This window comes from Crocuta crocuta, unplaced genomic scaffold (genome assembly GCF_008692635.1).
Source record: "Crocuta crocuta isolate KB4526 unplaced genomic scaffold, BGI_CrCroc_1.0 scaffold21, whole genome shotgun sequence".
In the NCBI taxonomy this organism is placed as follows: Eukaryota; Metazoa; Chordata; class Mammalia; order Carnivora; family Hyaenidae; genus Crocuta; species Crocuta crocuta.
Genome location: NW_027527938.1, coordinates 3,971,050 through 3,995,632, shown reverse-complemented (window position 1 = coordinate 3,995,632; position 24,583 = coordinate 3,971,050). Strand labels below are relative to the sequence as shown.

Below are 24,583 nucleotides of genomic sequence, written 5' to 3'. Positions count from 1 at the left end.
AGAGTAAAACTCTAAATATATAATTAATATATAATATTATATTTATATATATTTTATTTATATATATTTATATATATTATAATATATAATATTTGTTAATATATAATTAACAAATTATATATAGGAGAAATAAATCCAAACCATGGCAAATAGAAGGACACATGTATGTGAATTCTGTGTCCTGAGATAATTCAAGCCTCATAACCTGGTCTGAACTTGCTGGCAGCCAGGACAGAAAGGGAAATGCAGTAAGTTATAGGGTTCTTGGTATTAGAATGAGAGAATATACCTACACTGTGGTTTGAGCAGGGGAGGGAGAAACAGAGAGTAAGAGAAGGGGGCGAGAGAGAACAGTATTTCTGGTATCAATTAATTTTTGAAAGAAATTTCACGGAGGCCTTAAACAATAGGGTGTGAAGATGCCTTTGATGACACTTATACCGTGTCAACACTTATACAGCCAATAACACATTTATGGTTTCCCTGGATCGCGAGTGGTGCCCTATTTTGACCTTTGGGTCAAAACCCTTCCCACCCTGTTCTTGATCTCTCCCCTAAACCCAAACACCAGTCCAAAGCTCAGGGGTTAGGCAGGGACTATACAGGAGTAAGAGTGGACAGAAAATATGGTGAGAGATGGTGATGGGCACTTCCTTCAGTGCTGAGTGCCACGCTGGAGAGTTAGGGTTTTGTCTGCAGGGGGTGACTGGCACTCCGGGGTGCTTTGCCCAGCACGGTGCAGACTTCTTACACTTGCTGTCTCAGTGTTGTTATTAACANCACAAACCGTGAGATCATGACCTAAGCGAAAGTCGGACGCTCAACCGACTAAGCCACCCAGGCGCCCCCCCTTTCACTTTCAAAGGTACCTCCCACTGAAAAGTGAGTTATATTGTATTCCTGCCACCCTTCAACTTCTGCTGAGTCTTGTCACATGAGACTTGGCCTCATGTTGCCAAATTTAGTAGACCCAGATTCTTGATTTTTAAATGGCGACAACTGTTCAGATGTGGCACCCTCTGCATAGGTCAACACTGCAGGGGCCGAACCAAACCAAACAAACAAAACGTGAGTTGGATTCAGCCCCAGGGCTACCAGTTCATAGCATCTAATATCCAGATATAGTGAAAGTGAGAAAATCACCAAGAGGGTAAGAGCACGGGGCCTGGAATCTTCAAGTCACGGAAGTTGTTCCTTGAATGGTAGGCTTGAGATTAGAGAGATTATATAGGACTTTGCTCGGACAGCCACAGTCTCACATGATAGCCCTGGAAAAAAACTGTCTTTTCGCTATTGGAGGGAGAATTTGCATTAGTCATGAACTCAGTGGTAGGGGAAAGAAAATATATGTAGAAATTTTCAGGGTGCCTGGTTGGCTCAGTCAGTTAAGCGTCCGACTTTGGCTCAGGTCATGATCTCACGGTTCTTGGGTTCGAGCCCTGCGTCGGGCTCTGTGCTGACAGCCAGCTCAGAGCCTGGAGCCTGCTTCAGATTCCGTGTCTCCCTCTCTCTCTGACCTTCCCCTACTCATGCTGTCTCTCTCTCAGAAATAAATAAAACATTAAAGATTTTTTTTAAAAAAAGAAATTTTCAACAGGTAAGTAGGGTTTCTCTCTGTCCCTTACTTCTTGAGTAGCTTTTGTAAGTGAAATATCCTTTGGGATCCGTGGAAATTATTCATGCTATGAGAAGTAGGATTTGTACTTTTTGATAATGTTCTTTTTAATTTGTAGAGAGACTCAAATCTTACACCGGTCCTGCCCTTTGCATTTTATTCCTAAGGACTTGCTTATTAACAGAAATACTTCATTTTTTAACTACCGAGTAATTATAACTCCTTAACTTCTACACTGTGTAGCATCATTAAAAGTATTTAAGCTACCAAACCAGATTGTTTTGGAATGTCTGGCTGAACCCAGGCCATATCCCAAAATGATATAATTTTGGTTGATTTGGCCTATTATACTATCAAAGTTAAAAACAAATCCTAAAGATAGTTATGTGAAGTTATAGATATGAAACCTAATGGAATCAAAAGCCAGAAAATCTCAAGGCTTTATGCATGATTTTCTTTTTCAAAAACAGAAAGCGTGTACAATTTGAGAGAAGAGAATAGACAACTAAGGAAAGCGCACCAAGACATGCACACACAGCTCCAAGACGTCAAGGTAAAACAACACTGAGCCTTTGACTGTTTACTCCTGGCTTGCTTTATTTTGCAGAATGGCTTTAGAAGTCATTCCCTAATTGACTTGCATTACAAATCCACATTGTTGCTTTGGGCTTTGCATAAATTGGAGTGTGTCCAGTACTTTTACCACTTCCGCATTGTGAGCTAAAAGATGGTCTGAAAATGCAAACATTTTTGTTAGTACTGAAATGATTTCTTTTGCTAGATGGTTGCATTTTAATAAGCTTTGTGTTTACCAAGGTTTATTAATAACGAGATATTCCTTTGGTTTTGATTTCCTTGTAAGTGATTATGACCTTGAGGGAGCACGTTTTTGATTTCAGAATACTACATTCATAGAGTCTTCTCTTTACAATGATTTTTAAACTGAGCAAATGCTTTGAGAAAGACAAACAGCCAGGCAGGCAAAGCTGCATGTGTGTGCCCATACTGCCATCAGGCAAAGCAGAAGTTGTCTTCGAATGTTCAATCTCAACATGTAAAATTCTTTTTTGTGTAGCAACAGCATAAGAATTTACTCTCCGAGCATGAACAACTTGTAGTGACTTTGGAAGACCACAAGAGTGCACTAGCTGCTGCACAGGTTAGCAGGGTAGCAGCCTCTATCGGTTCTTGTTACAGTCTGCTTAACATTTCCGAATTCCTCTATGCATGTAGTCTCTCACAAGCCAGCCTTCAGTAAGTTCCTTAGGACAGAGCTCTCCTGATCCTGAGGATCCTGCATGCTTTCATAATTCAATCAAGAGAATATTAAATAAGCTTTTGATATTGTTATTATTATTATTGCACCGGTAGTATCTACCCTCTACCAGCCCCTATTCGCAGTGATCTAATACTTATTTAAATCACAGAAATCACATCTTATATATGGTCTTCTGCCACTCTCCGCCCTTTGATGACTCTTCCAGTACGATATATAGAATTTTATGATGCTAGCTACCTAAGTAAATAATTGTCAAAACTTTTTCTTCCATCCCTCCCTCCCTCACTTCCGCATTCCAGCCTACAGACACTCCTTTTAGGATGAGGCTTATGGATTGTTGGTCAAATTACAGAAAATAAGAGATCTCATGTCAGTCGAGAAGGAAAAACAGGAGTCGTGAGTTCCATTTGTTCAAAGCCTCGAACAGTCCCTGGCACAAAGCAGGCCCACAGTGGATATTTGCTGAATGAACAAACGGATGAATACAAATGTTGGAGAGCTTCTTAAAGCAATACCATACTATGTTTTACAGCTTTCTAGTGGAAACAAACCAGTAGAAATGGCTACCTTAGTCGCTAGGTCTGCACTTCTCTTCTGTTGGAAGCATTCAGAGGAAAACCAACTGTCTGTCCAATTCAGGAGACCATGTGTTACATCTTGTCTTTATAAAATTATGAGATGTATAATATGCTGGGCCCTGGCCCATCTTAGAGACTATAGCATCTGAGTTTGTGGGACTTCTTTTCAAGGTAGTCATTGAGTATCTCCCTCCAAAACTGTAGCTGTGTGGTAGTTTTTCACGTGTGTGCAAATCAAATTGACCTTAGGAGATTATTTCATTCAAAACCTCCTTTATAAAATTTTTACCAAGAATTTATTTGAGGCTGTTTTTCATGCTGAAAAATGTGACAAACTAATTTGAGTGTTCCATGTGCTATGATGCCCACGAATATTAGGCTAAGCAACAATTTGAAAATCCAGAGAAATGTTAAGTAAAAAATGCATTTCATGACCAAAACCAAGTTGTGTAGTAAGCATGCTGGGAGTATTATGGACAAGATTTTGTAGTAGAAAACCTATTTTTATGTAACTTATATATTCTATTTCTTTAAAAATCTTTTCTGCTCCTTTGATAGGAGACTGAAGTAGTCCTGTTGCCCCCCCACCAAATCATGCCAGAACTGGGTGCAGTACTTAGAGTCCCACCTCTGGTCCCCATGCTAGTACTTTCCCTGGCTCTCTTTAGGAAGAAAATACTGCTCCAGGCACCTCCATTTCTTCCATAAATCATCTGATAAGACTGCATCTTGACAACCTGATTTTTAAATGTAGTTGAGTGGGGAGAAAGCAAGAATAGAATAGAATTTGAGTTTACGGTTTGTCAAGGATCTTCATAAGAACTTTTTATACAGGGTTTTATTTAATATTTACAACCTACTGAGCTATTACATTTTGTCCTTTTTATAGCTAAATAAAGTGAGGTCAGAGGGAAATAAAATAGCTGGTCCAACATCAGTGACCAGAACTGAGCTTCAAGTTTAGGGCCTGTGGACATCACGGTCACGCGTAACTTGTAAGCAGACACTTTGAGAGACTTTCCTGCTTCACAGTTCTATGGGCGTTGCCCCAGACCCTGTCGTGTCATAATTTCTAGGCTGGGGGCTCAGGAGACTGCATTTTTAATATGATCCTTCCATTCTCCGTGCACACTAATATTTGACAACTGCAGCATTCTTTCAAATATGTATCTAGGAAGAGGAGAAAGGAGAAGTATATATTAAAAGTATCACTATGTGGATATCTTTTTTTTTTTTTCCTTTGACCTCCAAAGTTGGTTTGCAAATGTTTTGATAGATTTCTGGGATAAGGGCCATCATTGGCCATATGGCATGCCTTTGTACAAATTATACGGAAGCACTCCCCTGAGATAGATTTACTAAGAAAACTTCTTCATCTTTGTGTGAATTGGAAAACAAAAACAAAAACAAAAACAAACTAAAAAGGCCCCTAGTCATTGGGGTGGAGAGCACTATGCCAGGGTGTATGGCTGGGACTGTGGGGTGCTGGCTGGACTCTAGCCTCCACTCACCTGCTCTGCTGTATGCCCTGACTGGGAAACTCATTCAGAAAAGATTGCTGTGTTCTCTGTATGTATTTACGTAGGTGTTTACATGTGTGTTTACACACACAGCACTTCTGTTTTAGGATAACAGTGTTGGTGCATGTGATGAGTTAAGTATGAGCAGTGTCTATTGATTTTAGTTAAGGTATTTATTTTTTTTTCTGCCTTTCTAGTCCTTTGTATTAAAAATATTGTGCATGCGTGCACACACACACGCACACACATACCACTACCACATATACACAGATACACCTATAAGAGTATATTGTAGTTTAATACTTACGGTAGTGCCTTTATCACCTTAGAAGAAAGGACGTTCACAGTTGAGGAATAAAAACCTAGGCTCATTTCATGCCTATGCTATTGCTTTCCTAAATCTGCAAAGCACAATGCTGCAAGCATTCTGGAGAATAAGCTAACCTATTTGAGTATAGGCTGATGGGGGGAAGGGTGTGGTCTGAGTGATTTTATATATATATAAATTATATATATGTATATATATATAATAAACTTGTGATTCATTTCCACTGAAAACATTACTCAGACCATATTGGTAAAAGATATCTACACTTGTATTTATATAATTATGTGAATTTTTAAACAAATTTTTTAATGCTGTAAAACTGATTGCAAATGGTCTTTTAATAATGATATTTATACTGGAAAGTTATTTATAAGAATTCTGACTGTTTAACATAGCATGAGACACTAACATCTGTCTTAGATATTTTTTCTCTGTTCCCTTTATGTCTAATTCTCTCTCATTTGCATGTGCTTAAAAATGGTTAAGCTTGTCCAAGTAAGAATAGCTAATGCATGGAAATAATCTGCATATTTTTCCTAGTTTGTACTTCAGTATAATATTTTCCTCTAGTCTTCCAGTGAACCCTAATGTCCATCCATGAACAATGTATCTCTTTCTCTCCTCAAATTGTACAATTTGCATCCAATTGTGCAATTTATACACAGACACAAGTTGCAGAATATAAACAATTGAAAGATACTTTGAATCGGATCCCAAGCCTTCGCAAACCAGAACAAACAGAGCAGCAGAATGTTACCCAGGTGACACATTTTCCACACGGTGACAACCCAGCGAGGGAGAAGGCAGCCGGAGAGCCGCGGGAGGTAAGAGGCGTGAACTGGTTGGTATTCTTTTGTTGGGTCACTTTCCGCATCAAGCTGTCATCAGGTGAACTGCTCGAAATATTGCCAGCTCTTCCTGCAGAACAGTGGTTCTCAAATTTTAGCGTAGATCAGAGTCCCCAGCAGGGCTGTTAAAACACAGATAGTTGGGCCCCAGTCCAGTTCAGTTTCCAGTTCAGTTATTTTGGGATGAGGCCTGCATTTCTAACTGATTCAGCTGGTCTGGGGAGTACGCTTTGAGAGCTACTGCTGTAGTATTTTTCTGGGAAAGAGTCTACTGGCTTTGTTTATTCATGTGGGTTTATTTTTCTAAAGGAGCTGTTGTGCTGACTTAAAAAAAATTTTTTTTCTGTTCGTGTCATTTGGGTTTTTAGGTGGCAGAGTGAGAAGATTAAATGATCATGAGAATATTATGTGACACTCAAGTGTTCAGGTTGATAATATAGTTGAACTTGATGCAGTGCTAGGTCCACACAGAACAAGCCAAAAATTGTATTTAAGAGGTCTTTATAAAACTACCAAATGTATGAGTACTAGTTTCTTAATCCACCTTTTCTTTTTTGTATTCCTGTTGTTCATAAAAGCTGAGCCTTGCTTAAAAAATATCTCGTAAGTGGGACATCAAAAGTAGGGTTACCCTTATCCTTTATTCTTACAAAGCTGTTTTAATAACATGCATAATAAATATGGCAAATATGATACTCTTTCCCCCAAAGAAGTTGGTTTGAACAGCGAACATTCGAGAAGATGTGCCCCAAGTTACCATCTTATGGGAATAATCAAGTTGCTCGGGGTGGACTTCATGGACGTCTTCAGTCATGCAGAGCATTCCTGTGCAGACAGGACCTGCTGTGTCTTCCCAGACCCATGCTGTTACTGTTAACTTCAGAAAACATGACCAGATCCCTGGCCTGGGGATTGGTTCTATCCCTTATCCCTGTCTGACTACCAGTTTCCTGGATTAATCTTGTAATGACTCACACCTTTAGTTTTCATATCTGTGAGGGCGGAGATAGTGGTTATCTGCTGGAACCTTTCTCACAGAAGTGCTGTGGAGATAAATGGCATGCGTTTGAAAGCACTTAGGGCCCTTTAGAGAAATACTTCATGTAAAGCCAGGGCAGGGACGTGAGGATGTTGGTAAGACATACATCTCCAAAAGTTGTCCTCAGCTGTCTGAGAAAGGACTTCTTCTTCCTCTTGTTTATTTACTTATTCTTTTTCAAAATTTTCTTTAAATTCTAGTTAGTTAACGTATAGTGCAGTATTGGTTACAGGAGTAGAATCTAGTGATTCCTCATTTACGTACAATACTCACATCGCCCATTTAGCCCATCCTCCCACCCACTTCCCTCCATCAACCCTCAGTTTGTTCTCTGTCCTTAAGAGTCTCGTATGCTTTGGTTCCTTCTGTCTTTTTTTTCCCCTTTCCATATGTTCATCTGTTTTATTTCTTAAATTTCATCTATGAGTGAAATCATGTGATATTTGACTTATTTTGCTTAGTGTAATACACTCTAGCTTCATCTACACCAATGCAAATGGCAAGATTTCATTCTTTTTCATGACTGAGTAATATTTTATTACATACACAAACCACATCTCCTTTATCCATTCATAAGTCGATGAACATTTGGACCCTTCTCATAGTTTGGCTGTTGTTGATAATGCTGCTGTAAACAACAGGGTGCATGTAGCCCTTCGAATCTGTATTTTTGTATCTTTTGGGTAAATACCTAATTTGCAATTGTGGGTCATAGGTTAGTTCTATTTTTAACTTTGAGGAACCTCCTTTTAGTTTTGTTGATTGTTTGCTGTGCAGATTTATTTATACAATTCAGTTTCTTAGTTACAGTTCTGCTAATTTAAGAAGATGGCTTCACATTTATTTCAATTTGGAAGAGCAATCTGACCAAAGAAGTCATTTTTTTCTGATAAAGTTGGAAGAGGGAGAGGAGTGATAAGTTTTCTTATGCTATTTTATCATCTCTTTTTTGCCCCTCTTTTGTAAGTAGTGAAGATCACATGGAAATCTCTGAAACTTTTTCCATAGTGGCGGCACCAGTTTGCATTCCCACCAGCAGTGTTAGAGGGTCCCCATTTCTCCTCATCCTCGCCAACGTTAGTTGTTTCCAGTTGTTAATGTCAGCCATTCTGACAGGTGTGAAGTGGTATCTCCTCATGGTTTTGATTTGTATTTCCCTGATGATGTGCAGTGTGGAGCATCTTTTCATGTGTCTGTTAGCCATCTGGATGTCTTCTTTGGAAAAGTGTCTATTCTTATCATCTGCCCATTCTTCACTGGATTATTTGTTTGTTGTTGTTGTTTTTGAATGCTGAGTTTGATAAATTCTTTAAATTTTTATTTTTTAAATGTGTTTTTTATTTTTGAGAGAGAGAGAGCACGTGTGAGTGGGGAAGGGTGGGGGCTGGAGGGCAGAGGATCCCAAGCAGGCTCTGCACTGACAACAGAGAGCCTGATGTGGGCCTTGAACGCACGAACTGTGAGATCATGACCCAAACCAAAGTCCAACGCTTAACCTACTGAGCCACCCAGGCACCCGCAGTTTGATAAATTCTTTATAGATTTTGGACACTAACTCTTTATCCGATATGTCATTTGTAAATATCCTATTCCATTCCATAGGCTGCCTTTTAGTTTTGTTGATTGTTTACTGTGCAGATTTATTTATACAATTCAGTTTCTTAGTTATAGTTCTGCTAATTTAAGAAGATGGCTTCACATTTATTTCAATTTGGAAGAGCAATCTGACCAAAGAAGTCATTTTTTTTCTGATAAAGTTGGAAGAGGGAGAGGAGTGATAAGTTTTCTTATGCTATTTTATCATCTCTTTTTTGCCCCTCTTTTGTAAGTAGTGAAGATCACATGGAAATCTCTGAAACTTTAAATATGGGAAAATCAATTTATTTTTTTAATGTTTTATTTATTTCTGAGAGAGAGAGAGATAGCATGAGCAAGGGAGGGTCAGAGAGAGAGGGAGACACAGAATCTGAAACAGGCTCTAGGCTCTGAGCCGGCTGTCAGCAGAGAGCCCAACGCAGGGCTCGAACCCACAAACCGTGAGATCATGACCTACGCTGAAGTCGGACGTTTAACCGACTGAGCCACCCAGGTGCCCCTGGGAAAACCAATTTAAATCAACTGATTTTTGAAGAGCAGTTCCCTGTAAAAAGACATGTCTTTTTTGTTGTTCAGAGTTTTCTATATTAACAATACAAACTACTTACAAAATATTTCCTCTGATTACAAAGAAATAAATATGTTAAAAATATTTTATTGTATGATTTAATGGGCACTATTTTTCACTAACATGGATGTCTATTAGTAATGGCATTCTTTTTTTTTTATTAGTTAATAAAAAATAAACCCAACTCATCCTCAGTATGGTCTTATCCTGGTCTTCTCTTAAATTAAAAAAAAATTGTAATATTTATTTTTAAGAGAGAAAGAGACAGAGTACTAGGAGTAACAGGAAGGGGAGGGGTGGTGCACAGAGAGAGAGGGAGACACAGAATCCGAAGCAGGCTCCAGGCTCTGAGCTGTCAGCACAGAACCCGATGTGGGTCTTGAACCCATGAACCATGAGATCATGACCTGAGCTGAAGTCAGATGTTTAACCGACTGAGCAACTCAGGATCCCCTGTCATTCTCTTTTTAAATCATTATTATTTTTTTAAGTTTTATTTTTTTAAGTAATCTCTACACCCCATGTGGTGCTGAGCTCATGACCTCGAGATCAAAAGTTGCATGCTCTTCATACTGAGCCGGTAGGCACCCAAGTTTTCAAATATTATTGAAAACAAAATGTACATGGGAGAAACTCATAGAAACACTTCATCACTTGAAGTCTGAGGTTTTTTTTTTTTTTTTTAATTTTGTTCTGAAGAAAAACAGGAGTGAGACTGCTTTTGAGGGAAAAGTCTGCTGCAGTGCGGTCACGTATAGGCTTTACTCTTAGGTTACTTACTGTATTCTTTCCAAGATGAGCTTTTGTTATGTTATCTCTATTTTATAGGTGAGATTACACAGGGAGAAGAGTTAAGTGACTCCATTGCAGCCATACTTTTCAGTCAGGACTCTGTATATCTAGACTCCAAGATTTTGCTTATGTTGTAACCCCACAGACGTGGTAATAAAGAGGGTGTACCGCTGCTTTCAAAATAGAAGGGTGTCATTTCCCGTGATGTGCTTGGCCTAGGTGTCTCGGAATAGTGATGTGTGGCAGACTCACGAAGCCGTTCCTAGAAGAACAGAAGAAACAAGACTTTACCCTCCTTCCCAGAAGGAGGCAGAATCTCAGGCTCCAGCAGAGCTGAACCAGCAGGAAGCAGAACCCAGGGAGCCGGAGGAGCGTCAGGTTGAAGAGGAGCACAGGAAGGCTCTGGAAGAGGAGGCCATGGAGCAGGTCGGGCGGGCCGAACACCTGGAGGAGGAACACGACCCATCCCCAGAGGAGCAGGCCCGGGAGTGGAAGGAACAGCGAGAACCGAGAGAAGAAACCAGCCTTCCGGGGGGGCGCGCTCACGCCGAGGTACAAGGCCATCCGCTTCTCCTCCGCCTGTATTCTGTTTCGTCCGCTGCGATAGGGAGCATGGCTTTGTTTTTAAATGTTGAAAAAGCCTCCCCCTATAGAGCGATTTCACTGAACGTTACATGCACATATATGTTCTATATGCACGTATTTAAGTTTTCTCTTGTCATGTTAATAGCGTAGCTGCTCCCATACCGCAGAAAGCTGAGTGAAGGAAACGGAAAGCTGTCGGTGTACTTTCTTTGCCAGGAGGGCATAACAAGGCCATCTCCTGCTCACGTAGGTCCCTTGAGCAGGAGGAGGACAGATGAGTGCCTGAGTGGGGACCTCCCCGGAATGCGCTCAGGTCCCACGGGCAAGTTGGGTCCCAGAAAGGTCTCATTTTCTATGATCAAAAGTCTCCTCCTCCCTCATTTACTATCAAATGGTAGGTTGGCTTTTGCACATCCATCTTCAAGGTGGTTATTAACTTGTCAAAAGGCTGATCTTATCTCTTAAGGATGCCCCATTGGGTGAGTATGTTTAACCAATCTCTGTTCAGGCTCCCTCTACCGGAGCACTTCCCTCTCAAGTAAAGAAGGCCTTTTTCCCTTTGAAAAATCCATTATTATTAGAAATCGTACTTTAAACAAACTTGAAGCACTGAAGGCAGAGACCTATCTTCCTTCCTCTGTCTCTAAGCTGCTACCTAACACTGGGCTACCTGGCTTTTACATAGATGCTGATCACCTTGTATTTGTGACTCTGAGGTTTTGTTTGCCTTAGAACTTTCTAAGACTTCAAGCTGCCTGAGACTTTAGGCTGAGTAGATGTAATGGTCTCTGTTGTTGGACGCCTTCATTGTTGCCAACTTAGCGTGGAGAAGCCCCTCCCAGTCTTGCGTCCCCCATATACCTTTTTTCAAAAGTAATTCCCCTTTGGGTTTAGTTCCCCTTAAGCCTGCACCTTCTCTCCTTTGGTGAATATTGTGTGTGCTTGTGTTGGTTGGGAGAAGGGGTGATGGAGGAGTGAGTGGTGGGCTGGCTCGGTGGGAAGCAGGGTTTAAGAATTCCTGGATCAGTTTTTCCTTTCATTAGAAGATACTATCTAGTCACTCATTCTCTTTTTCTTTGAAGGAATTTGTTCTCTGCCACCCCCACCCCTGACCACCCTTATCTAAAATTTGGCTTTTTTTTGGCTGTGGTTAGCCTGAGATTGGTTCTGCATTCCTAGAATTAATTGGCATCCCTGGATCCTACACTCCTCATGGAAAAGCCTTAGCCACAGCTTCGACTCACAAATGCTACAGTTAATGTGAGGTTACTAGGTACCCACTTAGAGCAGAACCTTTTGAATGTACATTTAGTGAAGGTTCAAAAGGGATTTCTTCTGTTTTGCCCTCTTCTGTGTGAGAGGGAACACTTTGAAAATCTGCCAAAATGCCAGCAAATAGAGGAGATCAGTTGCTAAAAGAAGCCAAAGGTAACTCAGAGAGTTGGGAAAGAGGGGTTCTGGCTCAAGGTGACCTCGAACCTGAGGTATAATCCCAGTCCACCTCACAGGTCAGAGTTAATTAAATAAACCAGGCCTGCCGCGTGAGTTCGTCGGGAGAAACCATGGAAGGGGGGACACCCCGAGGTCCTGACTGGTCTTGCTCAGCACCACCACATTTTCCCCAGGTGTACCCCTCAGCCAGGCCGGCCACCAACGTGCGGTCGCCCTATGAGGAGCAGTTGGAGCAGCAGAGACTGGCGGCGAAGCAGGCTGAGGAGTCGCAGCGGCTGAGAGAACAGCAGGAGGCGCTGCACCAGCAGCGGCTGCAGGGACACTTGTTGAGGCAGCGACAGCAGCAGCAGCAGCAGCAGCAGCAGCAGCAGCAGCTTCTGGCCAGAGAGGTGGCCCAGCAAGGGCAGGCCAGCCCCAAGGAGGGCCGACCACAACCCCTGGAGCAGCTACGGTAGCCTTCCCCTCCCTTCGTTCACCCGAGCAGACGCATGTGGCTCTGGGTGTCTGTTCCCCGTGAGCTGCAGGGGCTCCTGTAGCTGGCTGGGAACAACCCCTTGAGGATTACATTTCCAAATATTTCATTTCTAAAATAATCATTTTTTTCCCTTAATTAAAAACCTTAGGTCTCCAAGTTTAGTTTAGAGAGAGAACCTAGCAAGTTCTGTGCTAACTTTATTTTACTTTATCACGTGAAAGGCGCTGTATGTTTTTTAAGACATCCTTTGACATTGTATCTGGAATCTTTCTTAAACCCAATAGCATAAGTTTAAAATTAAAGAAAAAAGAAACTCTTGATGACTTTTTAAGAACTGTTGAAAAATTTATTACTACCTTTAAACGTAAATGACTTCTGTCAGATTGTGCCACTGAATTTGTCACTGAGTTGATAACGTTTGTGTCTCCTGCAGGCAGCAAGCCCATTATGACACCATGGATCATGATATTGTTCAGGGAGCAGAGGACCAAGGCGTCCAAGAAGAGGAAGGCGGTGGTGAGACTTCTCAGGCTGTGAATATGTTAATAAACATACTTGGTAAAATGGAATATCCACCCAGAGTTGCATGCACATCTGAGTACATACAAGGGAGACTTGCGTACCGCACGCCTTTTGCTGTTGCCGCTGTTACTTTGCTGGTAATATTTCCAAACAGTGCACGTTGGTGGCCACAACTGCCCAAGATTATCTGTTTCCTTCCTAACATTTTTTCCTGTAGTTTAAGCTTTCTGTGTACTGAATTGTTCTTTCTGATACATTATCATTGGACTGTTAAACTCTGGGAAATGGCTCCATTTTCTCCTTACCTTGGAAGCCTTTGGATCATTGCCTTGAATGTTTTTCAGATTCAGGCGCTGGTAGCTTTCACTTGTGGCACACATCTCGTATGCAGTTGATCAAATATCCCTTCGCGTATAATAGAACTAGAAAGTAACCAGCTCTCTGGCAACTCTAACACTCAGATATGTATCCTTTTTAAAAGAGTCTGAAAGAAGGTGATTACCCAAACTCCCTCGATAGCCTGTTCTGATATTTTATAGCCCTCGTAGTCAAGACATTGTTTTCCTTATGTCCCCTTGTGCAGCACTTTAAGCGTTTTTGTTCCATTATCAGTAAGACTAGAGAACACTTTGTTCTCCTATTTATTTAATGAATCCCTTGGTGCACTTGAAACCTGATGGGAAGTTACCTTGCATCTCTGTTTTCTGTTAGCTAAATACTCACCTATAATATACTTAACCTTTCCTCTTATAGCTTACTTAAAAAGTTGTTTGTTGTTCTCTTTGTATGCTCTAATCTAAATTTCCTTTATGGAAATATTTTTTTTTCCCCAAAAGCAACAAGTAAATGTCTGTGTGAGTTGAACTGTGAGATGTGCTGTGTGGTGGCAGCCCTCACTGCTGCCATGTGCTGGGGTGTTCTTTCTTTCATTTCCTGACACGTTACTAGTTTCTTCTTTTGGTACCTTGCTATTTCCTCTGATATTACCAAAAATTAGCGGACAGTTTTAGCAGTGTCCAGTTGCCTGGGCATTCTTTTGTTGAGAAAGTTTTATTATTGTTTTTCGTATAACAAGGGGAGGGGAACGCAGCTCTTATAAACATTTGCTTTAGAAGATTAGAATAGGTCACTCACCCATGCTGTCTCCTTAGATACCTGGTCTGAGAAAAGGATGTAGTTTTATTCCAAAAAGCTGAGGTATATGCCTTCTGTTGAATTAACGTTTTTCTCTGTGGAGGAGAGATTGGGTGACATAGTCTGTAGGAACACCCACTGGTGGCTTTTCTTTGAGTAGAAAGACAGAATCCTATCTGGTTCATCTGCACTGATCTTAGTTCCTTTGATTTGCTAGCTTATGAGAGAGACAACCAGCACCAGGATGAGGCAGAAGATGACCCAGAGAATGGACATGAGCCTCAAGATCAGGGGCCCCACGAAGCTGATCCAGACTCCGAGGCAGATGTAAGTGTCTTCTCTTTTGGTCGTGGCACAGGGAAACTCACAAGGCGGAAAGGACCCTGACACCGTGCCTCTGGCTCCGGATACGTCTGTTATGTCATCAGCGCAGAAGGAAGATGGCTTGCGTAATTATAGAAGCAATGTTGTTAACTGTAAACTGGGGCTATGAGTGTCACGAGACTGGCTCAAAAGCTGCTCTGCGAAACAGGAGTTTCCCTCTGACAACTTCTAGATCGAGAAAAGCCACAACAAGAAGCACTGAAATATGTAGTAATTCTGAAAAATGGGGAAAAAAAAAAAAAAAGCAATCAATACGTGTGTAAGGATGTGGGGCTTGAGAAATGAAAACAAAAATGCTCAAGTACCATAATGGTATAGAAAACTCAGAATATGAATCAGTACAGACTCAGTAACCACGAATGTTCTTTGTGTTTGCCAAGGAAGGACCTGGACTCCCAGTTCACCTGTGTGGCTGGGGGCCTGAGGCAAGCAGGCGTCCAGTGAGTGTGTTCTTATGCGTACGTGTAGATGAGTTTGACAGCTTACTTTAGCTCTCCTGTTGTCTTTTGCTAGTCAGACCACCGCTGTGTTTATGAAATCCAGTCTATGCTAACATATGGGTCCTGTTTATATGGAAAGGAAGGTCTATATACCCTTCCTTGATACTCGTTGAGAAAACCTTCCTGATGATACCTGCTTAAACTCCCCTGGATAGAAACGGGTTTTTTAAATTTCTTTTTATTTTTTTCCTTTTTTTTTTAACGGGTAGAAACGGCTTTTGTACTTAACTTGAGCAGAGCTGTGGCAAAGCACGTTTGCCTGTGGCACCTGGGTTAGCACTTGGGTAAGTGTGTTCAGGAAAGGGCAGGAGCTCTGGAGAGCAGGGGAGTGGAGCTGGTGAGTATCTTGTGAGAACAGCAAGAAAAGTGGATGTGCCTGAGCAGATGCAATGGGGAGAAACAGTGCCTGGCCCAGTGTCTGCGCTCTGGGTGCATCCTGCTTTGGGGACTTGACCTTCTAACCCTCCCTCTTCCGTCAGCACTTTACTTGTTCTGGAGGACACATTGCTGCCCTTCCTCCCATTCCTTCTTTTAATTAGAAATCGTTAGCCAGCTTGTCTCTCTCTCTTTGTTTCATCTATTTTTTTAATTAAACGAATTTTGTCCAGCTTTATCGAGGTACATTTGATCATCTGACTATTTGAATGTAACAACTGTCCTGTTACATTTCACTTATTAACTTGCCTGGAGTGGACATTTCTGTGGGCTTTTGCACCAGCCCTTTGGTAAAAAACATGTTACATTTTCCCTATGCTTCTGCACATATTATTGAGAATGCCCAGAAAGAAATCTGTATATCAAGAGGTTGTGGAGTAATTGGCATCTAGTGTGAAGATGATGATTTGTCACTGTATTCCTAAGAAAAGTGCCATCTGCACTTGAACGAAGTGTGTAGCCAGGAATGTGCCAAGTAATCAGTCAGCTGAGACCGGTGAGCTCTTGACTATGTTCAAGGCTGCGAAGTGAATTGAAGGGGAATCTCATTGCCTGGAGAACACTGATACAGATCCAATCTTGGACGCCTCATCTCTGGGAAGCGTTTGCTGCTTCAGTTAAGTGTCCTGTTGGTGACCCTGAGTGACCCGGACATGGCTGCAAGCATTATCGTTCCTGCCCAGTGCAGGCTTTAAAAATCTGAATCTTTATGAGGACATGTATTGTTTTGAAGGGTGCTTTGGGAGTTTAAGTGGAAAACAGAGATACTTCTCAAGTCGATCATGTGAAGAGCATTTGTTGAACACCATAACTGAGAGCTGCTGGAGGGAGGGTTGGGGGAGAGATTTTTAAAGATCTGTTGCCATATACTGGGTTCACTTGGTTCTTTTTCTCCTGTCCTTTGCCAGTGCAACGTCTCTCTTTCATGGTAGCGATCGTTCTGTAGAAATTTGTTCCGTGCTAGAAATCAACTGTTAATTTTGGATTAGCCCCTTGTTAGGGGCACAGATCCTTTCTTGGGTCCTTTCTGATGTGGGCCTTCTCACTCTTCAATAGCTATTTGCCCCCTTAATGTGTAGAAAATTCCTTGCAGAGTAAAGCTTGTCTGTATAAGAATCAGCATACTCAGGGAAGAAGTTACTCCTTGCCTATCTAAACCTCCCATTTTAGTGATTTCTCCCACGTGGCCTGTTAGGCTTGATTAACTATTTTTCTTGTCTGTTTAGTTATGCTCACATTTCTTGTGCTAGAATCGGGAACACTGTCTTGGAATTGCTTGCAGAAAACAAGCGTCTGCACTTCACTCTGATCCATCAGCCTCTGACAAATAAAGCAGCAGTTTCATCTTTTGACAGTGGGATGTGTACTTGTGAGTCTTGGCAAGGATAGAGTTGAACAATCTGGTGAAGGACGATTTCATTTTCTGGCAGTGTGTGGCCTTTCCAATGAAATTAAATTTGATCCTGGGTCTTGAGGTAGTGGTTGCTTTTTATTAAAATTTTGCAGAGGGCAGCTGTCGAGGATATAAACCCAGCCGATGACCCCAATAATCAAGGTGAAGATGAATTTGAGGAAGCCGAGCAAGTGAGAGAGGAAAATTTGCCAGATGAAAATGAAGAGCCAAAACAAAGTAATGCAAAGCAAGAGAATGCGGAAATGGAAGAACATTTGGTGGTAAGCAGACGCTGCTACAGAGGGTGGTTTTAACCTGGGCATCTTAATAACGGCCTGATTGATGCAAAAGGTTAGTCCTAATACACACTGACAGAAGGTCTGCCTCTTTGGTTGGTTTTTAGGCCGTGATGTGAAATGCTGTGCCCACACTCGGGGAGGGAGGGTGGGTAACACACATTCTAGGTCTTGTGTTGGGAAGGGTTATTTATCATTTCCTGGCCACCGATGCATTGAAGGTACATTTTTTTTTTTATGGCAGAAGCTTGCTTTTCATCCCAGAGGACTGTAAGATGCATCTCCGCTGTTCAGGAACCTAAGCTTCCCCTTTTGTCCCAACAGATGGCAGGAAACCCAGACCAGCAGGAGGACAATGTGGACGAGCAGTACCAGGAAGAGGGCGAAGAGGAGGTAGGGAGGTGGGATGATGCAGGAGACTGGCCGAACCGCCTGGTGCCTCACACTCACCTTAGGGGCAGCGTGGGCTCTGACGCGCCTTCTGTAGACGTGTTCAGAAAGACATAGTTGGGATGAGAAAGGGTGGTTCCAAGAGGAAATGGACCGTGGAAGTGGAGACATGTGGTTAGAAGGTAATAGAATCCTTCTTTCTGGTTTGCACTAGAAATTTTGAACTAAAAGAAGCCATCCGGCCCTCCAGGAATGGTGGACTTAGGGCTGTGTGATATTTGTAAGAATACTTTCTCTCGTTTCTTTCCCTCATAAAAAGAGAGAAGAACAGAGCTTTGCACGTCGGGTCTGAGGGTCTGGATCAACCCTGTAACTTACTCTGCAGACCCTGCCACAGGGGTGTCCCGAGTGTCCATCAGACTACACTTAACACCTTCCCCCCAAATTTTTAGAGTCTCTACACTTTTTTTTTTTAAATGTTTTTTATTTATTTCTAGGAGAGAGAGAGAGACAGCGTAAGCAGGGGAGGGTCAGAGAGAGAGGGAGTCATAGACTGAAACAGGCTCCAGGCTCTGAGCTGGCAGTCAGCACAGAGCCCGACGTGGGGCTCGAACCCACGAACCGTGAGATCATGACCTAAGCGAAAGTCGGACGCTTAACCGACTAAGCCACCCAGGCGCCCCTAGAGTCTCTACACTTTGCCTCTTCTAAGAATTTAGTATCATAATGAAATTTAACGATAAAAAAAAGGAAAAAATATGTTAAGGAGGTCAGTTGAATAAAATGCATTTGGGTGGAATTTCTTAAATTTCATTTTCGTTTCCTTGTTACCATAAAGTTCTAGCAGCTTATCGCTAACTGGCTTTGCGGAGCAGCCCCTGTCCTGGCGCGCATCGTGTAAGTGGTGGGTGAATGAATGCCACTGCTGGGAGCTGGGGAGTCTCCGCCCTCGACCGTCCGGACCACTGAAGCCCTGAGCCTGGGGATGTGATACAGACGAGGCCAAGGCCGGGTGTTTGGTGTCTCTCTGGCCCAGGAAATGGTCCGCTGTATCAGAGCTCTGGTTCAAGAGTGGTTCTCAGCCGGGCTTCTTGCCTGTGTGGGGCGTTCGCCCTAACGGGAGCTGCGTGAGCGGATGGACAAATGGCAGCCTGAACCAACTCCCCTGGCCCTGGGGGTCCTGCTCCGCATACGTGTGCCACCACACTGGCATGTGCAGTTCTCTCGATGAGCCCTGCTGCCTCATTTCTGTTGCATTTGTTGTCCGCTTCTCGGAGCTCGTGTGAAAATGGGTACTTATACCAGGGAAACAGAAAGGCATGTTGCTCTTTGCAGCTACTGGCAACATGCATCTCTAGTCACGTGTACTCTCACCGGCCTGATCTTTTTATCCTTTCTCTTTTCTCATACTGCCATTCAGCCTGGTCTAGATCCCGAGCTGTGTTATCACAAGAGAACATTAGAAAAACTAGCAGCCTTGAATATTAAGACATTTGGCAAGAAAAAGGTACTCATCTGGATGTCTCTTGTAACAGGATGTCTGAACGAAATTACTCTGTCTCGTTATGTCAGGTGCCAGGAATCTCTGAGGGATGAAAAGAGAAGAGATTCACCTTGGCTTCTTTTTAAAAATGCAGAAGGGTAAACATGAAATTTTAATCAGTATTTACTGATTATTTTTCACCTTTATATTATGTCAGTCAAGGTGGAGAGAGCAGCCCTGTGATCCAAGAGGGATCAAAGATAGGAAAGAAAGAAAGAAAGAGACAGGAGAGGAAGAGAACGGTGGAAGCAGGGGTGAGGGCCACTGCACTGCGTCCTGCAGGCAGGCCGAGCCGACCAGAGCCCTTTTCTGTCCCTGCGGCGGCCCCCAGTCCCACTTCGCTTTCTCTGGTTCCCTGCTCTGAAGTCCTGTCTGGTGCCTCTGGCCCACGTTCTGACCCTGTCTTGTGTAGGGTCAAGGTTGCACACCTTCCCAAGTGTGACTGCTCTCAGCGTGCCTTTGTCTCCCCCTGGGTGACCTCCCTCTCTGTCCCACAGCGTCCCTTGCACAGGCCGTGTTGCATTCCTTGGGCGGTTCCTGAGATGGTTAGTTATGGCATCTTCCCACCTTCTTCCACTGTTCCCAGTCCTTCCCGTGAGGAGGGAGGAGAATGGGGCACCTGGGTGGCTCAGTCGGTTAAGCCTCCGACTATGGCTCAGGTCATGATCTCATAGCTTGTGGGTTTGAGCCCTGCGTCGGGCTCTGTGCTGACAGCTCGGAGCCTGGAGCCTACTTCAGATTCTGTATCTCCGTCTCTCTCTCCGCCCCTCCCCACTTGCACTCTGTCTCTCTGTGTCTCAGAAGTAAACATTAAAACAAAAAGAAGAGGGAGAAGAGTGGTTCCCAAATACCATGTAAGGACTAGTAATAGAGACAAAGTTCTCAGCAGACTGCAGCAAAATGAGAAAATGAGCTCTACAATATGTGAGATTCCAGAGCGTGTTGTTTATAGGTGATGTGGGTGAGACATCTGTGGGGTGCTCTGAAAACCATGCAGTGCCCTGTAATGTGTATCATTCTTACCTGCACTGAGCCTCACAGTCTTCCAGCTGTCCCCACGGACCCCTGGGATGGATGGCTCTTCGCTGCCATCGGTTCCCTCCCTTCCAACCAACTTACCTGACTTCTGTCAGCATTTGCTCCTGGGGAGGAAATGCATCTTCCCAGGGCCGTCCCTGCTCAGAGCTACAACCCATCAGACTTGTGACTTGACACGCGTCCGGGTGGCTCAGTTAAGCGTCCAAATATTGATTTTGGCTCCAGCCATGATCTCATGGGTCATGAGACCGAGCCTGGCATCGGACTGTGTGCTGACAAAGCAGAGCCTGCTTGAGATTCTCTCCCTCTTTTCCTCTCCCCTCCCCCTCACCAAATAAATTAATTAATTAAAAAAAAAGGCTTATGACTTGAGCTCAGAGAGTGGGACCCAAAACAAGTGTGCTTTTTGGAAATTTGCACTATCCCTGCCTTCTTGTGTAAGTGTAGTAGCATTATCCTTCTAAGACATAAAAATGATGGTTATGAACAAGTGTTCGTGGCTTATCGTTTGGGACATTCATGTGGGGACCCCATCCTTGTGTTGCTTACTTTGCAGATTTCTTATCTGCTTATGAGCAAACAAGACAAATTATAGGCATTGCCAAAAAGTGCTGTGTGTACTTAAATCATTCAAATGTTCAAAAACTTAGAAGTTAAACGACTGAAAAATCTGAGTGTTCCTCTCCTCCAGTGTAATTGAAAATAGATCGATCTGAATCCTCATGTGAGAGCGAGCACAGGGATATCTGGTCACCTAGACTAGTGGCACTGGCGGCCTGTGAATCACCGGGTGCAGGTGGCACAGCCTCCCCTGTTACGCATTCCTCAGCAAGCAGCAGTGTCCGTCACTGTAGCCGATGCGCTGAAGCCTTTCCTGTGTCACCTTCCGTCCACCTCGTCGAATCCTAGCCTACTTGACTACGCGAGGCTTAGTCTTCTCGTTCCTGCCTCATCCCATGACAGCTTTGATGTGTGAGACCAAGGCCCATTTTAGACTCAGTAGATAGGTCTTATTTTGGCTATTCAACTGTGCTGTGTCACATAGGGACTGTTTCTAAAAATGGCTAAAACATTAGATTTCAGTGAATAAAAATGAGTAAAGGGGAGCAGTGTTGGGAAATTTTTGACAAAATGTTTGCATCAGCTTTAGCAGGATACTGAAGAGGGTCGAATGTGGAGGATGTAATTGGGTGTCTCCATTATAAAAGAGTAACATTCTAAGTATGTTTGAAAATTAGAAATTCCATATCCTTTGTTCCTTTTCAGTAATGCCTTTTAATAAGACATTGAATTACTTTTGCCCCAAATACAAAGACTACATTGCCAGAATAATAATGCATACATATATATTTGAAAATTAAGAAGTTTTTTATTTGTGGGTTCCCTAAATTAGAGTAATTTACATCAGGGCTTCTTACCTCAGATTATATTAACAACGGATAAATAACCCAAATTTTCTACAGTAGATCTCCAGAGAAGAAAGAACTATGCAAGGGTGTTTCTCTCCCTAGCAGAGACATTCTTAACCCACCTCTCACCGTCATTCAAGCTAGTGGCTCTGTGTTTGCTGTGGCTAAGAATCACCTTGGAGACTTTGTGAAAAGTACAAATTCCTGGGGCGGACTTTACCCTTGGAGGTTTTGATCGTACCTGTGGTGGGGCCTAGGAGTCAGAGTTCCAGGAATACACTGTTTGGAGAAGCATTCTTAGGACTGGTTGCCCAGGGTGGACTTGGGAAGTCTGAACCTCCTAAACCTTCTGGGTAAAATGATATCTGTGCCTATTTGCATACATTTGCATTTCTTCCCAAAGTCATAAAAGAGTCCATGACTCCCCCCTACACGCAAACACACAGAAAATTTAAGTCACTGATTTTTATCAAACCTTTTTATTTTACAGATAAGAAATTTGAGCTTCAGATAGGTTAGCTAAGTTTTTGTTGGACCCATGATTAGACCCCACCCAAGTCTGATTTTAAAATGAGACTATTGTAATTAAGTATACCAAGCACAGTAACTAAATAGTTGACAGGGATGAGTTCTTCTTTATAGAAGTTAGTGAATGCAGAAGGAATGATGGAATTGGAAAGTTACGATTTTTGCAATCTCTGATTAAAACAGGTGACTTAGGAGCCAGTCATCAATGGGTGATGTAGCTAGATGAACGGAGGTCAGGGAGGTTTCTCATAGAGGGATTAGGCAGTTACCTTCCGAGCTTGTTGACCAACTCCAGCCTCATTAAAAGTACAAGGCGCAAGTGTGACGTGCCTCCTGATGCAGTGAAAATACAAAATCTGCAGCATCACCTTTGAAAAACTCTCGCTTTGCAAATCGAATCCAAATCCATTTAAGTCTTAAACTTCCTTTTATACGAAACGTGAGGGCTAAAGGAACGGGTTAAGTGATACCTGAAAGAAGCAAATGAATGCAGAGGTGGGTCATTCTACAGGAAAATGAGTCAATAGCATTCAGGAAAAAAAGGGGAGCAGAACCCATGTTAGGCGTGGCCTTTGTTTGGATTATGATTTGGCCAAACCCACTGTAAACAGACACTTTGAAGATAATCAGGAAAATGTTAGGTATGAAGTAGACATTAGATGATAATGTGGGATTATTTATCGGATGTGATAATGCCATTATGGTTATATAAGAAAAATCCATTGTTTTTAGAGATAACATATTAAGATGGGTAGGGTGAAATTACATGATGTCTAGAATTTTTAAGAATACTTCAAAAAAAAAGAAAGAACAATGATAGGTGATGCAAGGGCAGCAACACTGAGATAACTTTTGAACCTTGATGATGGCTGTAAGAAGTTCTTTCAGTTATTTGTTTTATTTGCGTGTGCTTGTGAATTTTCATAATAAAAACAAGTGACCTTATTTTTATACAGCTAGCATTCTGGAGCAGTTTGAATTAAAGTTTTAACCCAGGTCTGTCTGACTCCACAGCCTATGTTCGAGTTTGGCAAACTACAGGCCTCGGTCTGTTTTGTAAGTCAGGTCTTACTGGAACATTCCTTTTTGTTTGCATATTGTCCAAGGCTGCTTCTGCACCACAGTGGTGGAGCCGAGTAGCCGCTCCAGAGACTTTATGGCTGAGAAAGCCTGAATATTTCCTGTATGTGACCCTTTACAAAAAAAAAAAAGTTTGTAGACCCTGATTTACGTATTCTTTCCACCGTATTGCAGGTTCAAGGCGGTTCCTTCTCAGTCCCACCTAAACCAACTTTAGTGTTCACTAGTATATTTTCATTATTAATGCCATAAAACACATGCCTTTGTTTACTGAAATTGATCAGGATACTTTGGCAATTTAATGATGTTTCCGTTAGTGAGACCTTAATCTATGTAGTGTGGAATAAGTGATTCGGTGTTTTCGTCCCAGCATCCTGGGGAATGTTGTTACGAGATTCTGTGACTAAGGGCAGAGGAGATGTCAGGGACCGCTGCCAGAGCTTGCAGGTGAAACGAGGCTGTTTTCTCTTTAGTTCGCCCCACTGGGACATGTGAATACAAAAAACATGCTCTATATCTCTGTGTCCAGAATGTATTTATTTGGTGCCATTGTACTTTAGGGCCTGTGAGTCTAGCCAACGTTGGGCTGATTAGAAGAAGTTCATGAAAGCTGGGCTCCATCTAGGGCATCTTTGAAGGGTCATGTTTGTAGGCCCTTGACAAGCCAGGTTCCCTCCAAAGCCAGTGTGGTGGGTTGTGATTCACTCGTGTTGTACCTGGGCTGGACACTTAGAGGTAGCCCTCAATTTGTTCTTCATTAATTGTATTGCCTGCTTACTTTCCCTCCTTTGTGCATTTCTGGGACTCTGGTAATTGGCCTAGGCCGAGGCAGGTTTGCTTTTAGTCCCAGAACACTACATGATACTTAGTTGATGGTCAGCAATTTTTTGGTATTCGAAAGATTTAAATCTCTTGCCATACCTAAGGTTGTCAAAATACTTAAGTTAGAAAATGTTTACCTTGCATTTTTGTGGGATGTAGTCATTAAACAGAGATTATTTAGCAAAGATGTTTGGATACTTTCTTCGATTTGCATTTTGAAAAAAGTAATTGGGATCAATGGCACATACTAGTAAGAGCGCACATAAAAGAAAACTACTTAAAACAGACATATCATGTTAGAACACTGAAGAGGTATAGGGATTTGAGGCTGTTTAGTAACTGTTTCATGAAGAAATGAAATGATTGTGTTCTGAGTTCTAGATATTTTAGTCAGAGAACTTATCCCTAATTATAGAATTGTATGCACATATTTT

At 42.4% G+C, this 24,583-nt stretch overlaps 1 protein-coding gene across 2 annotated transcripts in view; it reads left to right on the top strand.

Annotated features, from left to right (window-relative positions):
• The window catches only part of GOLIM4 (golgi integral membrane protein 4), a 78,878-nt gene that overhangs the window by 51,999 nt on the left and 2,296 nt on the right, over window positions 1–24,583 (top strand). The window contains exons 6-14 of one of the 2 annotated variants that reach the window (XM_077752228.1): window positions 2,086–2,168; window positions 2,691–2,774; window positions 5,986–6,144; window positions 10,383–10,715; window positions 12,374–12,651; window positions 13,109–13,191; window positions 14,549–14,658; window positions 17,157–17,324; window positions 17,664–17,732. In XM_077752228.1, coding sequence (XP_077608354.1) covers window positions 2,086–2,168; window positions 2,691–2,774; window positions 5,986–6,144; window positions 10,383–10,715; window positions 12,374–12,651; window positions 13,109–13,191; window positions 14,549–14,658; window positions 17,157–17,324; window positions 17,664–17,732 — 1,367 coding nt within the window. The remainder of the gene's footprint in view (window positions 1–2,085; window positions 2,169–2,690; window positions 2,775–5,985; window positions 6,145–10,382; window positions 10,716–12,373; window positions 12,652–13,108; window positions 13,192–14,548; window positions 14,659–17,156; window positions 17,325–17,663; window positions 17,733–24,583) is intronic. The other variant, XM_077752229.1, reaches the window with a different exon arrangement.